Raw genomic sequence first — 15,141 nt, forward strand, 5'->3', positions numbered from 1 at the left:
GAGTATAGGAAGCAGAAACCGCTTTAGAAAAACTGTATTTGCTGATTCTGTCCTTCAAATAAAATGTAAATGATATGGAAATCACCAGTCCCAGCATGAATTGTGGTACAGAGCCATGGTAGTGAGAGGTGATCTGTTGGGATTTGAAAAGGACATCTATACCGGGTGTATAAAATTGCCATGCAAGGTGAAACTGCTGCACATGACCATGTGTACAATTATAGAGATCTGAGAGATTCCTCACATACATTGTTAAACTTGCTGCCAAATTCTCACTAAGACTCTCCATTTAACTTGATATGATCAGAGATTTTGATATGCCAAAAAGAGATTTTTTCTAGGTAAGCAAAACAAAGAAAATAAGTACATAATGGATTGTAATTTCTCCATATATGCAAGATCTTTGACTTTGGAATCACTGGACTTACCTTCATCTAACATTTTTCCAGCATTCATATTTGGAACTCTCACCTATTGCTTCATTTTGCTTTTCAATATGACTGTGTTGCTCACTATTGCTCTGAACAGGAAACTTCATAAGCCTATGTATGTTCTGTTGTTTAACTTGCCACTCAATGATATGATGGGTGCCTCAGCCTTTTTCCCTCAGCTGGTGTCTAGTATTCTGTCACAGAATAGATCCATCACTTACTCTGCTTGTTTTGTGCAAGCCTTACTGATTCATCTGTATGGAGCTGGAACATTTCTCACTCTCACTGCTATGGCTTATGACAGATATGTTGCAATCTGTTGTCCATTGAAATACAACACCATGATGTCTCCAAATAACTTGCTGAAAATAATTATAATAATGTGGATCTTAAATGTTACTTCGATTGGTTCACTACTTGCAATGAACTACCGCAAAGAGATTCGCAGCACACAAATAGTGGACATTTTCTGCAATAATCCATCTTTAATGAAGCTGGTATGTGAGGACACAAGGGTAAATAACTACTATGGACTGTTTGTAATGACCTTTTTTGTTGGTCTGTGTCTGCTGATAGTGGTCTTCACCTACGTCCAAATTTTAATCACTGTTGTGGTTAAAAGACAATCTGATGCCAGAAGTAAAGCAATTCAGACCTGTGGTACACACTTAATTGTGTTCTTATGCTTTCAGTTCAACACATTCTTTGTATTTATTGCTCACAGATTTGAAACAGCATTCCCAAGCTTACGAAGGGCCTTAGGTGCTTCTGCTGTGATATTTCCTCCAATACTTAATCCTCTAATATATGGGCTGAAAACAAAAGAAATTAGAGAGAATTTTATTTTATTTTTCCATAAGGTCTTCCCACAAAAACAGAAAAACAAACTCGTTGGGGTGAAACATTAAAATTGCAGTAAAAAAATTGGTCATTTGCCACCAATTGATTGCTTTTCATATGGATTCCTTACAAAAGTGACATTTTATGTCAGCATTTAGAACAGTTTGCTCTGCTCTCTCTTGTGTAGACTGAGGGTCTGGACCGAATGCAAATAATAAATAACATGGTCATTATTGTCGCAATTTATGGTCAGAACTAATTTTAAACCAAATTCTTCTTAACATTACTTATTTATCACAGCTCATACCAGTGCCAACACAATGCTGGTGTGAAAATATATATATTATGTTTATTCAACAGTATAATATTGTTCTTTTTGCAAAACGTCATGACTTTTTTCTAGGTTATAGCAATATTTGGTAACAAAGCCACTGGATTAAATTTCAATGCTTAAATTTAATTATGTGCTATTTCTTTTTTTCCCCAAGCAGTAATATTTGAGCTTTTAGAACTTTACAGCGACTTGCTGTAAAGATAAAGATCAACTAATGGAAAATAACTTTTCTTAAGGACTTTTATTTTCATTATATTCATACTCAATCAGCAACAAGCCCTTTCACCAATATACTGTCACAGAATAGATCAATCACTTACTCTGCTTGTCTTGTGCAAGCTTTACCAACACATGTATGGAACTGGAGCATTTCTCATTCTCAGTCCTATGGCTTATGACAGATAGATGACTATTTGTTGTCCTTTACAATAAAAAATTAATTCATGCATTTCTTTGTACAGTGGGAGAAAACCCACACAGACATGGGGAAAACATGCAAACTCCACACAGAAAGGACATTGATCATTTGGCCAAGGGACAGAGCCCAAGCTTGCTGTGAGGCAACAACCCTACCCATTATGTCACAGTGCTGCACTGTCTCCAAACAAAAGCAGTAGTAGTTCATAATGTGATATTCTATACAAGGTTATAGGTTCAGCTATTGTAAGAATGAAAGACTGTTTTGTTGATGGACACTGAGTCAGGTTTTACTGAGTAGTAATGTAGTGTTGCTGTTCAGTAGGTGTTTCTAAAGCCAGTGGTGTTCCTGTACTGTTTTTGTTTGTTTCTTTGTCTTTTGTCCTTTCTCTTGTATAGCCCCATACTTTGCCTATAGCTAAAGAGTTTTCAGTTATATTCATTTAGCTAGAAAGTAACTAATACTAAATGAACTCATTTTTAAATACAACTGTGTAAAAACAAAATTACCAATTAGTCTCATCATCATTTTTATTTCTATAACATTTTTACAATGCTTAGGGACGCTTTCTAATCAGAAAGTAACAAAATACTTAATCATCAATTCATAACACAGAACACACACACAGCTCCATGGTTCCCACAGTTAGCAGGGGAGATTTAACTGACCATAGTATAGAATCACTTAGTTAGCTCAGAAAGAGTCCTTAGCCATGGCGAAAGTCTCGCACCACAACTACTGTCCATCACACTGGAGGCCAGCCCAGAAAGCCTAGAAGGCCAAAGACGTGCTTAGCTAAGAATTTCCTAGCATTTTCCTGCAGCTGAACACCACCAGGCTCACCCAAGTGGCTGGCCCAGGCAGCAACGTAGCTGCGACATAGCATCGCTTAGGCTGCATTGCTTAGGCAACCATGAGAGGCCTTGTGGCTGCGGCATAGCGCTACTCATACAGCCTAACACTACCAGTCCAGGCAGTCCCAGAGCTGGAGTGCAGTGTCAACCAAGCAGCCAGCCCAGGTTGCAATGTCACAAAACAGCATTGCACATTGATTCCAAATGTTTTTTGCACCTTCTGTCATTTCAAATTTCTGAGCACAGCATTTGAAACTTAAATTATGGTCAGCAGATCTGTCTGACAAACATCCAATACCATTACAATTTATCTGTAATCATATTTATCTGATACACAGAGAAATAAGGATGGAATGAGCTGACATACAGCATTAGAAGAGCACTGGCACTAGACACTTTTAAATATAGGGACATATTCTGAGCTGAAAATGTCACTATCTAGGATCCCTATATTGCACTACTAAATACTAGGTCTCTTGCAAACAAATGTTTTATAGTAAATAATCTTATTATCTCACATAACCTATCTCTTCTTTGTCTCTGACTGAAAGTTGGTTAGACTACTCCAATAGAGAATCTGTCCTTTCATAATCTACTCCTCCAAATTTTGATTTTATGAATGTGTGGAATAGTGACTATTTTTAAAAGTACATTTCAATACCATCAGTTACCATTTGTAGGGATATGGTGAGAGGTTCAGATCAGTGAGCAGCAGTTTGGTTTCATGCCCAGAAAGAGTACCACAGATGCAATTTTTGGGTTGAGAGTGTTGGTAGAGAAGTACAGAGAAGGTCAGAAGGACCTCATTGAGTCTTTGAGAATCTAGAGAAGGCATATGATAGGGTGCCAAGAGAGGAACTGTGGTACTGTATGAGGAGGTCAGGTGTAGCTGAAAAGTATGAGGATAGTGAGACAGTGGTGAGGTGTGACAAATGGTTTCAAGGTGAAGGTAGGGTTACATCAGGGATCAGCTTTGAGCCCCTTCTTGTTTGCAATTGTGATGGAAAGGTTGATAGATGAGGTCAGGCAGGAGGCTCCATGGACCATGATGTTTGCAGATGACATTGTAATCTGTGGTGAGAGTAGAGAGCAGGTGGAAGAGAATCTGGAGAGGTGGAGATTTGCACTGGAGAGGAGAGGAATGAAGGTCAGTAGAGACAAGACGGAATACATGTGTGTGAATGAGAGGGAGGCAGGTGGAAAGGTGAAGATACAAGGAGTAGAGGTTGTATAGGTGGATGACTTCAAATATCTTGGGTCAACCATCCAGAGCAATGGACAGTGTAGAAAAGAGGTGAAGAAGAGGGTGGAGTGGGTGGAGACGGGTGTCAGGGCTGATGTGTGACAGAAGGATAGCAGCAAGAGTGAAAGGGAAGGTTTACAAGACAGTAGTGCATCCTGCTATGATGTATGGTTTGGAGACTGTTGCTCTGTCTAAAAGACAGGAGGCTGAGCTGGAGGTGGTGGTGATGAAGATGCTGAGATTTTCGTTGGGAGTGACAAGGCTGGACAAGATTAGAAATGAGCAGATCAGAGGGACAGTGAAGGTGGAGCAGTTTGGAGATACAGCCAGAGAGGCCAGGTTGAGATGGTTTGGACATGCGTTGAGGAGGAATAGTGGATATATTGGTCAAAGAATGTTGGAGATGGAGCTACCGGGTAGAAGGAGAAGAGGTAGACCTCAGAGAAGGTTTATGCATGTAGTGAAGGTGGAGATGGTTGGTGTATAAGTAGAGGAGGCAGTGGATAGGACAAGATGGAGGCAGATGATCTGCTGTGGAGACCCATAAAGGGAGCAGCCGAAAGAAGAAGAAGAAGTTAGCATTTGTAGACTTCATCTCCTTTGAATACCTCAATATTGTGCTAAAAGGTACACCAAAGGTTATATTAAGCATTTATAGATCACCATCATACTCTATAGACCTTATTAATTAATTAACTGAGCTGCTTGCAGTTATTTCAACTGACCTTGATCACATTTCTCATCACTGGTGACTTTAACCTTGTGAAAGAGCCAACACACAAATGTGGGCATATACTAGACTTCATTATTATCAAAGTACTGATTATTTCATCTGTTGGTGGTAAAGACTTTGGTATTTCTGACCACTTTTGTTTCTTTTTCAATATTGTAACTACTCCAGCTGCTTAAACTAGATCTGACTCCGTAAAGAAAAGGTTTCTAACTGAGAATGCGAGGGAGCTGTTTATAATGGCTATGGATAAAACACCATGCAAAATATCTGACTGTCCTGAAAATGTTGTCAACAACCTTAATTCTAAAACTGTGAATGTTATTGATGCTTTGGCACCTGTGAAAACCAAAACAATTTGTGGTAGGCAGAAGTGTCTGGGTGATGTAGTCTGGTAGTAAAAACCCAGAAAAGTGAATGCAGGAAACCTGAGCTTAATTTATTCATTTATTTATTTATTTTGGAAAAATACTTCTTCTTGTGCGTCTTGCTAGTAAGGATGTGAAAGCTATAATATCCTTTTGTGTAGATTTAAGTGATAATAAGTGGTCAGGAATCCCAAATATAGCGATCAAAAATAACCCTTCCAGAAGCCTTTCAGATCAGGACAAAGAAAACACGTGGCTACTTTGACGAGGAGAGCCATGGCATTTATTACATTTGTCTTCCATTTCTGGATACAATTCAGATAGTCAAGCCTTAGAGAAATGCACCCTGTATAAGACTTTAAATTGGATAAGTCCGAGACGGGCACAAGAGGTGGTAGATCGAATCCTTTCTATGGCCTGTTCCCAGGATTCCGCATGAATTTGTATTGCCAATTCCCTCTCCCATATGCATTTAAGTTTACCAGTTGTGTGGCTGCTAAAAGCCAGGATAATGTCATACAGCCTTGAAATAATTCCTCTGTGATGGGGAACAAATGAAAGCATGGTTTCCCACTGCTGTTCTAGAGGTAAAGAGGGGACGTTAGGAAAACACTTAGCCACAAAATTGCGAATTTGAACATAGTGAAACAAATGAGTAACAGGGAGGCCATATCGAGATGACAAATTGGCGAAACCTTCAAAGACACCATCTAAACTGATACGAGATCTTGAGCATATTAAGAACCACTTGATTATCAGTGTACAGAGAGGGTAAAGAGAAATAAAGTAGAGCAGATATAGAAGATCCCTTACAGGATGATGGCTCCACTTTACACCAAGAGGATCCAGGAGATTTTAACCGGTAACAAAGTTTATGGATGTGAGCGGCCCAAAAGTAAGTTAGAAAGTTAGGTAATGCAAGTCCTCCACTAAGTCTGCATCTCTGCAGTAGTTTTATGAACCCTAGGTGATTTCCCACGCCAAATAAAAGAACTAATTATCTTTTCCAGTGAGTCAAAAAAATGTTTTGGCAGAAAAAAAGGTATTGACTGGAATAAAAATTGAAATGTTGGTAAAATATTCATTTTAACAACATGGATCTGGCCAATTAATGAAAGGGGGAGATCTTATGAAGATCTTAACGTAATAGACAGAGACAATGGCAAAAAGCAAAGGTGACAAAGGGCAACCTTGGCGACTTCCATGTCCAAGGGCAAAATAATCAGAATAAACATCATTAGTGTTGGACACTGGCTTTAGTGGATGAATAAATGCGAATCCAAGAAATAAATTTATTACCAAATCTGAATTTCCTCAAAACTGCAAAGAAGAACTCCCACTCTACCCTATTGAATGCCTTTTCAGCATATAAGGAAATGACAAGTTCAGGAAGTTCAGCCAAATGCCATCCATCCATCCATCACCTTCCGCTTCTCCAGGGTTCGGGTTGCGGGGGCAGCATCCTAAGCAATGAGGCCCAGACCTGCCTTTCCCCAGCCACTTCCACTAGCTCTCCAAGGGGGATTTCGAGGCACTCCCAGGCCAGCTGGGCGATATAGTAACGCCAGCGTGTCCTCGGTCTTCCCCGGGGTCTCCTCCCAGGTGGACTTGCCTGTGACACCTCCCGAGTTAGGCGTCCAGGAGGCATCCTAACCAGATGCCCGAACTACCTCAGCTGGCTCCTCTTGACGTGAAGAAGCAGTGGCTCTACTCCGAGTCCCTCCAAGATGACCAAACTTCTCACCCTATCTCTAAGGGAGAGTCCAGACACCCTGCGGAGGAAACTCATTTCGGCCGCTTGTATTAGCGATCTTATTCTTTCGGTCATTACCCAAAGCTCATGACCATAGGTGAGGGTGGGAACATAGATCGACTGGTAAATTGAGAGCCTTGCCTTATGGCTCAGCTCTTTCTTTACCACAACAGACCGGTAAAGAGCCCGCATCACTGCTGACCCAGCACCAATCCGCCTGTCAATCTCCCGCTCCCTTGTACCATCACTCATGAACAAGACCCCGAGATACTTGAACTCCTCCACTTGAGGCAAGAGCCTATCCCTGACCCAGAGAGGGCTCTCCACCCTTTTCCGCCTGAGAACCATGGTCTCGGATTTAGAGGTACTGATTCTAGTCCCGGCCGCTTCACACTCGGCTGCAAACCGATCCAGCGAAAGTTGAGGTTCGCGCCCTGATGTCCCCAATAGGACCACATCATCTGCAAACAGCAGCGATGTGACCCTGAGGTCACCAAACCGGACACCCTCCATCCCCTGACTGAGAAATTCTATCCATAAAAATTATGAATAGAATCGGTGACAAAGGGCAGCCCTTACGGAGTCCAACTCTCACTGGGAACGAGTCTGACTTACTGCCGCTATGCGAACCAAACTCCAGCTTTGTTTGTACAGGGTCTGAATGGCTCGTAGCAAAGAGCCATTTACCCCGTACTCCCGAAGCACCTCCCACAGAATAACCCAGGGAACACCGTCGAATGCCTTCTCCAGATCCACAAAGCACATGTGGACTGGTTGGGCAAACTCCCATGAACCCTCCAGAATCCTGGAGAGGGTGAAGAGTTGGTCCAGTGTTCCACGACCAGGGCGGAACCCGCACTGCTCCTCCTGGATCCGAGGTTCGACTATAAGACGAACTCTCTTCTCCAGTACCCATGCATAGACCTTACCAGGGAGGCTGAGGAGTGTGATTGCCCTGTAGTTGGAACACACCCTCCGGTCCCCTTTTTTAAAAAGAGGCACCACCACCTCAGTCTGCCAATCCAGTGGCACCGCCCCCGATGTCCACGCAATGTTGAAAAGGCGTGTCAGCCAAGACAGCCCCACAACATCCAGAGCCTTGAGGAACTCAGGGGGGAACTCATCCACCCCTGGAGCCTTGCCACCAAGGAGCTTCTGAACTACCTTAGTGACTTCGGCCTCTGTAATGGACAAGCCTATTCCCATGTCACCAGACCCTGCCTCCACACTGGAGAACATGTCAGTGGGATTGAGAAGGTCCTCAAAGTGTTCCTTCCACCGCCCAATGATGTCTTCAGTCGAAGTCAGCAGCACACCATCTCCACTATATACAGTGCTAGTGGCACACTGCTTTCCCCTTCTGAGCCGCCTGACGGTGTGCCAGAATCTTTTCGGAGCTGACTTAAAGTCAATTTCCAAGGCCTCACCAAACTCCTCCCATACACAGGTTTTTGCCTTGGTGACAACTGAACCCGCAGATCGCTTGGCCTGTTGATACCTGCCAGCTGCCTCTGGTGTCCCACAGGCCAAACATGCCCGGTAGGACTCCTTCTTCAGCTTGACGGCATCTCTCACCTGGGGTGTCCACCACCGGGTTCGAGGATTACCGCCCCAACAGGCACCAACTACCTTACGGCCACAGCTACAGTCAGCCACTTCAACAATGGAGGAATGGAACATGGCCCATTCTGAGTCAATGTCCCCCACCTCCCCTGATATCTGGTCAAAGTTCTGACGGAGGTGTGAGTTGAAGATCAATCTGACAGGTTCTTCTGCCAGATGTTCCCAGCAAACCCTCACTATACGTTTGGGCTTGCCTGGTCTGACCGGCATCTTCCCCCACCACCTGATCCAACTCACCACCAGGTGGTGATCAGTTGACAGCTCAGCTCCTCTCTTTACCCAAGTGTCCAAAACACATGGCCGCAAGTCCATGATACGCAAGATGACACGACTACAAAGTCAATCATTGAACTGCGGCCTAGGGTGTCCTGGTGCCATGTGCACTTATGGACATCCTTGTGTTCAAACATGGTGTTCGTGATGGACAAACTGTGGTTTGCACAGAAGTCCAAAAACTGAACACCACTCGGGTTCAGATCAGAGAGGCCATTCCTCCCAATCACACCCCTCCAGGTCTCACTGTCATTGCCCACGTGAGCGTTGAAGTGCCCCAGTAGGACAATAGAGTCTCCAGGAGGAGCACTTTCAAGCACCCTTCCCAAGGACGCTGAACTGCTGTTCGGTGCATAAGCACAGACAGCAGTCAGGACCCGTTCCACAACCCGAAGGCGTAGGGAAGCTACCCTCTCGTCCACCGGAGAAAACCCCAACATACAGGCACCGAGTTGAGGGGCTATGAGAAAGCCCACACCTGCCCGCTGCCTCTCACCATGGGCAACTCCAGAAAAGAATAAAGTCCAGCCCCTCTCAAGGAGATTGGACCCAGAGCCCAAGCTGTGTGTTGAGGTTAGCCCGACTATATCTAGCCGGTATCTCTCAACCTCGCGCACCAAATCAGGCTCCTTCCCCTGGCTCCAGGGTGGGGCCCCGGTAACCCTGTTCCGGGCAGGGTACACAAGTCCTGTTTTTGTGTTTTCATAGGGGTTATTATGGATCACACTTTGTCTGACCTGTCACCTAGGACCAGTTTGCCATAGGAGACCCTACCAGGAGCTTTTGCCCCACACAACATAGCTCCTAGGATCATTCAAGCACGAAAACCGCTCCACCACGATAAGGTGGTGATCCATGGAGAGGTTAATGTTCAAATGGATAAACTTAATTGTTTTTTGCAAATATTCACTTATTTTGAATTTGATGCCTGCAACACGTTCCAAAGAAGTTGGGACAGGGGCAATAAAAGACTGGGAAAGTTGAGGAATGCTCAAAAAAACACAAGTTTGGAACATTCCACAGGTGAACAGGTTAATTGGAAACAGGTGAGTGTCATGATTGAGTATACAGGGAGCATGCCTGAAAGGCTCGGTCATTCACAAGCAAGGATGGGGCGAGGTTCACCACTTTGTGACCAACTGCGTGAGCAAATACTCCAACAGTTTAAGAACGTTTCTCAATTTGCAATTGCAAGGAATTTAGGGATTTCATCATCTACAGTCCATAATATCATCAAAAGATTTAGAGAATCTGGAAAAATCTCTGCAAGTAAGCGGCAAGGCAGAAAACCAACATTGAATGCCCATGACCTTTGACCCCTCAGGCGGCACTGCATTAAAAACTGACATCATTCTGTAATGGATATTACCACATGGGCTCATGAACACTTCAGAAAACCACTGTCAGTGAATACAGTTCGTCGCTCCATCTACAAGTGCAAGTTAAAACTCTGCCATGCAAAGTGAAAGCCATATATCAACACCACCCAACTTCTCTGGGCCCGAGCTCATCTGAGATGGACTGACGCAAAGTGGAAAAGTGTCCTGTGGTCTGCTGAGTCCACATTTCAAATTGTTTTTGGAAATCATGGACGTCGTGTCCTCCGGGCCAAAGAGGAAAAGGACTGTCCGGATTGTTATCAGCGCAAAGTTCAAAAGCCAGCATCTCTGATGGTATGGGGGTGTGTTAGTGCCCATGGCATGGGCAACTTGCACATCTGTGAATGCACCATTAATGCTGAAAGGTACATACAGGCAGGTGCAGAACGAAGGGCAGTAAGCAGCGCCACATAGGCAGTGTTCATGGCATCAGTCCAAGTCAGGGAGGAAGACATGGGCTGTTCATGGGAGAAGGAGGCCCTCAGGGTCTTATCGTGGGTGGAGCAGTCGGGAATCCACTGTCTGCAGTAATTGATGAGACCCAGGAAGGACATCATTGCCTGTTTGGTGGCAGGTTTAGGAAGGCCTGTGATGCAAGAGACCCGGTCAGCAGAGAGCAGGTGTTGACCTTGAGAGAGTTCATGGCCTAGGTATTGCACACGCGGGAGGCAGAACTGCAACGTTTTCAGTGAAACCTTGAAGCCTAAGTCAGCCAGCCGTGTGAGAACCAGCTTGGAGGCATCAACACAGGTGCATTCGTCTGGGGCCGAAATCAGGAGGTCATCCGCGTACTGCAGGAGCACAGCGCCCCCAGGGAGGGAGAGGTCTGAAAGGAGGTCCCTAAGCGACGCAGCGAAAGCGGCAGGCGAGTCGCAAAAACCTTGCGGCAAACGAGTCCACGTATATTGGCGCTGACGGTGCGTGAACGCAAAAATGGGCTGTGTGTCAGGCTCAACCGGAATACTGAAAAAAGCGGAACTAACGTCAATCACGGTGAAAAATGCATGATGGCAAGGAACCGATGACAGAATTGATGTCACGTCAGAAACAATAGGGGCTATCGGCACTACTGCACCATTTAAGCGTCGCAAATCCTGTGTGAAACGCCAAGACCCGTCCGGCTTAGGAACCGGATTAATTGGGGTATTGTAGGCGCTTTGACACGGGACCACCATGCCCAGAGACAGCAATGTAGTGAGAATGGAGTCGATACCACGCAGTTTGTGTTCAGGCAGTGGGTATTGTTTCACATACACCGGTGTAGAATGTTTAAGAGTGGCCTCATAGGGTTTACAATCTACACACCCCACGTCATCCTTATGGGTGGCCCAGACCGTGCGAGGAATGGAGCTGAGAGGCTTCGGGATGGTTGAGCTGTCAGAGGGAGAGAGAGAAAAGAAAGCAGGTGAAAAAGACTTATAAGATTTGTTAGCAATCTGCAAATCTCTAGAGGGAGAGCCAGTGGAAACAGTCATGCGAGAGCCGCTGAAAGTCAGAGTAATGCCAAGGCGGCTCATGAGGTCACGGCCCATGAGATTAAACGGGCAGTCCGGCATAAAAACAAACGTATGGGAAAAACGGAGGTCGTCGCAAAGAACTGATAGCGGGGGAGTGTAATGGGATACAAAGGGCTGACCAGTTATACCCACAGAGCTAGTGGTTCTAGATGACAAAGGGCCCTCATACTTAGGTCCGAGCGAAGAAAGAGTGGCACCAGTATCTATGAGAAAACTGAAGTCCACGCCCGACACGTTAAGCGAAATAACGGGAAGATCGTGGTTCTGGAAAGAGGAAAAAGTAGTGCTAAGATAAGCTTCACTCGGGACCAGACTCTGTGGGCAGCCCTATACTGGGGGAGGTGGAGGAAGAGGGCCATGAGGACGAGGAGGGCCCTTCGCCATTGCCTTCAAGTCCCTCGCACGTTTTCTACACTCTAGCTGCCAATGACCCTCCCTGCCACAGTAATGACAGTTCCCTGGTTTTCTATCAGGGGCTGGCCTGTCCGGCCTGCGGTTAGATCTGACCTGACCTGAACCTGGATTTCCCTGATACTGCAACAGAACTGTGTTAGGGGCCATATCAAACAACCCATCTGATTCCATCATACGAAGCTTCCTCCCTACATCCTGTATTCTCAAGTTACTCCGATCAGTCAGCTGCATTTTCAGCATCTGCTGACAATCAGCACGACAGTTACTCATGAACGTATTAATGAGCAAAACATTCGGGTCTTTCTCATTCACATCCATACCACCCTGGAAAATCCAAACATTCTTAAACCTTTCCCAAAACTTAACAATTGGCTCACCCTTCTCCTGCTTACATGAGGTTACTTGAGACAAATCCTGCCTACGCTGTTTGCGAGTGGACAGATATCTAGTCAACAAAGCCTGGAGCCTGTCCATAGCTGTCCAAGCCATGGCAACAGCCAGGGAACTCCGTTCCGATCCCGGGGTCCACGGACCCGGTGGGGGATCGGGGCGTGTTCCAGGGTCGTGGTCCGGGTCTCTTTCCCCATCCAAGTCCGAATCATCATCATCGGGCTTGGGGACTTTAACTACAGCCAGAGACAGGGACGGGTCTGAGGTGTTTGGTCTGGCCTTGGGCTTTGCAGCAGAATCAGAAGCCTTAAGATCAGCTTTAAGAGCAGTAAGATCTGGGTATAACCCCGGTGCGGCAGGCGGCGGAGGCTGATAAGGGGGTGGCAAGACGGGATTATTTGTTACCAGAGGAGCCATTGGGCTAGTAGGGGATACGGTGTTCATACTACAACATGATGCTTGGTTTGAGGGCAGGGACAATTTAGGGCCTTGCCTTTTGGCCTTAATAGGCTTCGGAATTGTTTTCAGCACGCTTTTTGGAGTAAAAATCTTTTTAAAATCATCCCACACCTGTTTCATGTCATACCACGATGTATAACCCTCTTTCATGTAGGGGAGGTCCCATTGGGGATCCCCAATACCTTCATAAATCATTCTATGAGCAGAACTCAAATACCCTGCGTCAAAAGTCCCATTCCTAGGGTATGGCGGAATCTGAGGATTACTCTCAGTCCATCCTGCTAGGTTAGAGAGAAACGGGTCAACATAGTAGGCCAGATTACATCGCCTCATCCAATCAGCAGGTTTCTCATCCGGCTCTGGTTTGGGAAACGACGTACCCATATCAACAAACACAATACAAATACAAACAACACAAATCTTGGGGGTCAGAGGGATTGTGAGCATAAAACCACTAGGCGCCTAGGTTTGTACCCTCGTTACAGGGGCAAAAATCCTGCTTCATCTCATACTCCCGCCCACCAGACAGGGCTGGGTAGGTTAGCTGAGCCAAAAAGGAGCGCGATATCGTCAACCAGGCAGAGGTCCAAAGGAAGGAAATGGACTTACCAGGTGAGGATATCACGTCGGGTCACCAAGACTGTTAGGAAGGGTCTCCTAGAACAGTGCTCTCCCTCAGAAACCAGAGAATGAAGCGATAAACCTGCTCGGCAATCCTACTAAGTCCCAAGACAGAGAGAGCTCTCGATGCAATAATGAACAACACTCTCGTAGAGAGATGAGAGTTTTATTCACAAAGCACACAGAAGAAGGGGCAGTCCCCTCTTTATAAACACAGAGAGCCCGTCCCACGTGCACGCAGACAGCCAGGAAGGGCCCGACCACATTCTAACATATGTCGTAACCTGCTGGTCCATACATGGAGTTGTTTTTCTCCATCTCTGGATGTGCTCAGTTCAACATCAAAATCCAGTAAGTCAAAAGGGCAAGTGGTTTGCAGAATAAAAGAGGAACAATAGTTATTAACAGCCTGTAAGTATGCACAAAGGGCAGACACCCTTGCACCCTCAGCAGTGTCTGATTTTATTAATACATGTTAGTCACCGGGGAAGAGACAGGCCAAAGGAAAGTTAACCCTTTCACAGGTTTTGGAGCAACATAGGCTGCCATCCAAGCAACATCTTTTTCAGGGACGTCCCTGCTTATTTCAGCAAGACCATGCCAAGCCACATTCTGCATGTGTTACAACAGCATGGCTTCATAGTAAAAGAGTGCGGGTACTAGACTGGCCTGCCTGAAGCACAAAATATGACAACGAAGACCCCGGACTGTTGAGCAACTGAAGTTGTACATCAAGCAAGAATGGGAAAGAATTCCACCAACAAAGCTTCAACAATTAGTGTTCTCAGTTCCCACACGCTTATTGAGTGTCTGGCATCAAATTCAAAATGAGTGAATATTTACAAAAAACAATAAAGTTTATCCATTTTAAAACATGAAATATCTTGTCTTTGTAGTGTATTCAATTGAATATAGGTTGAAAAGGATTTGCAAATCATCGTTTTCTGTTTGTATTTATGTAGTACACAACGTCCCAACTTTGAGGTTGAGGTTGTATGATTGATTAGCATCTCATCATATTTTCAAATAATATTGAAACATACTGATTTTCTATCTTATCCTATCCTAGATCGATTGAATATAACATTAAGTGCACATATAACATTGATTGATTTATGAAATTAGCTGATCATTTGAGCTCTAATTCTCCTTATAGCTTGTGTGACTTGTCGCGCATATACTAACCAAGTCTCCTCCTATAATCAGAATATTTTTTGGAAGTTTGCCAACTACACAGCTCATTAACTGGGTACAGTAATTCAGGCTGTTATATTTGCTCTGCATTTCCACATAGCTCTGATGATTCCCAAGCACATTGTGTTGCTGGTGTCAGCTTACCCGAGTCTCTTTGTTCCAGTGTTTATGGTAAAGTGGGAACAGCAGGACAGGCACCTAGGGGATTATCTTATACTGGGTGGGTAAGGAGTCTTTATCTCAATGAGACGCATAGGTTTGAGAGTTTAGGTAATAGAGCAATTGATAGTGATGCTTGTC

At 44.9% G+C, this 15,141-nt stretch overlaps 1 protein-coding gene across 1 annotated transcript; it reads left to right on the forward strand.

The window, feature by feature from the left end:
- The first annotated feature begins 370 nt into the window (after positions 1–370).
- On the forward strand, positions 371–1,339 carry LOC108441364 (putative gustatory receptor clone PTE01). Its single transcript, XM_017720854.1, has one exon. It carries the CDS (start codon positions 371–373, stop codon positions 1,337–1,339), a length of 969 nt encoding a protein of 322 aa, XP_017576343.1.
- Positions 1,340–15,141: the final 13,802 nt, after the last annotated feature.

Source organism: Pygocentrus nattereri, chromosome 17 (assembly GCF_015220715.1).
Source record: "Pygocentrus nattereri isolate fPygNat1 chromosome 17, fPygNat1.pri, whole genome shotgun sequence".
NCBI lineage: Eukaryota > Metazoa > Chordata > Actinopteri > Characiformes > Serrasalmidae > Pygocentrus > Pygocentrus nattereri.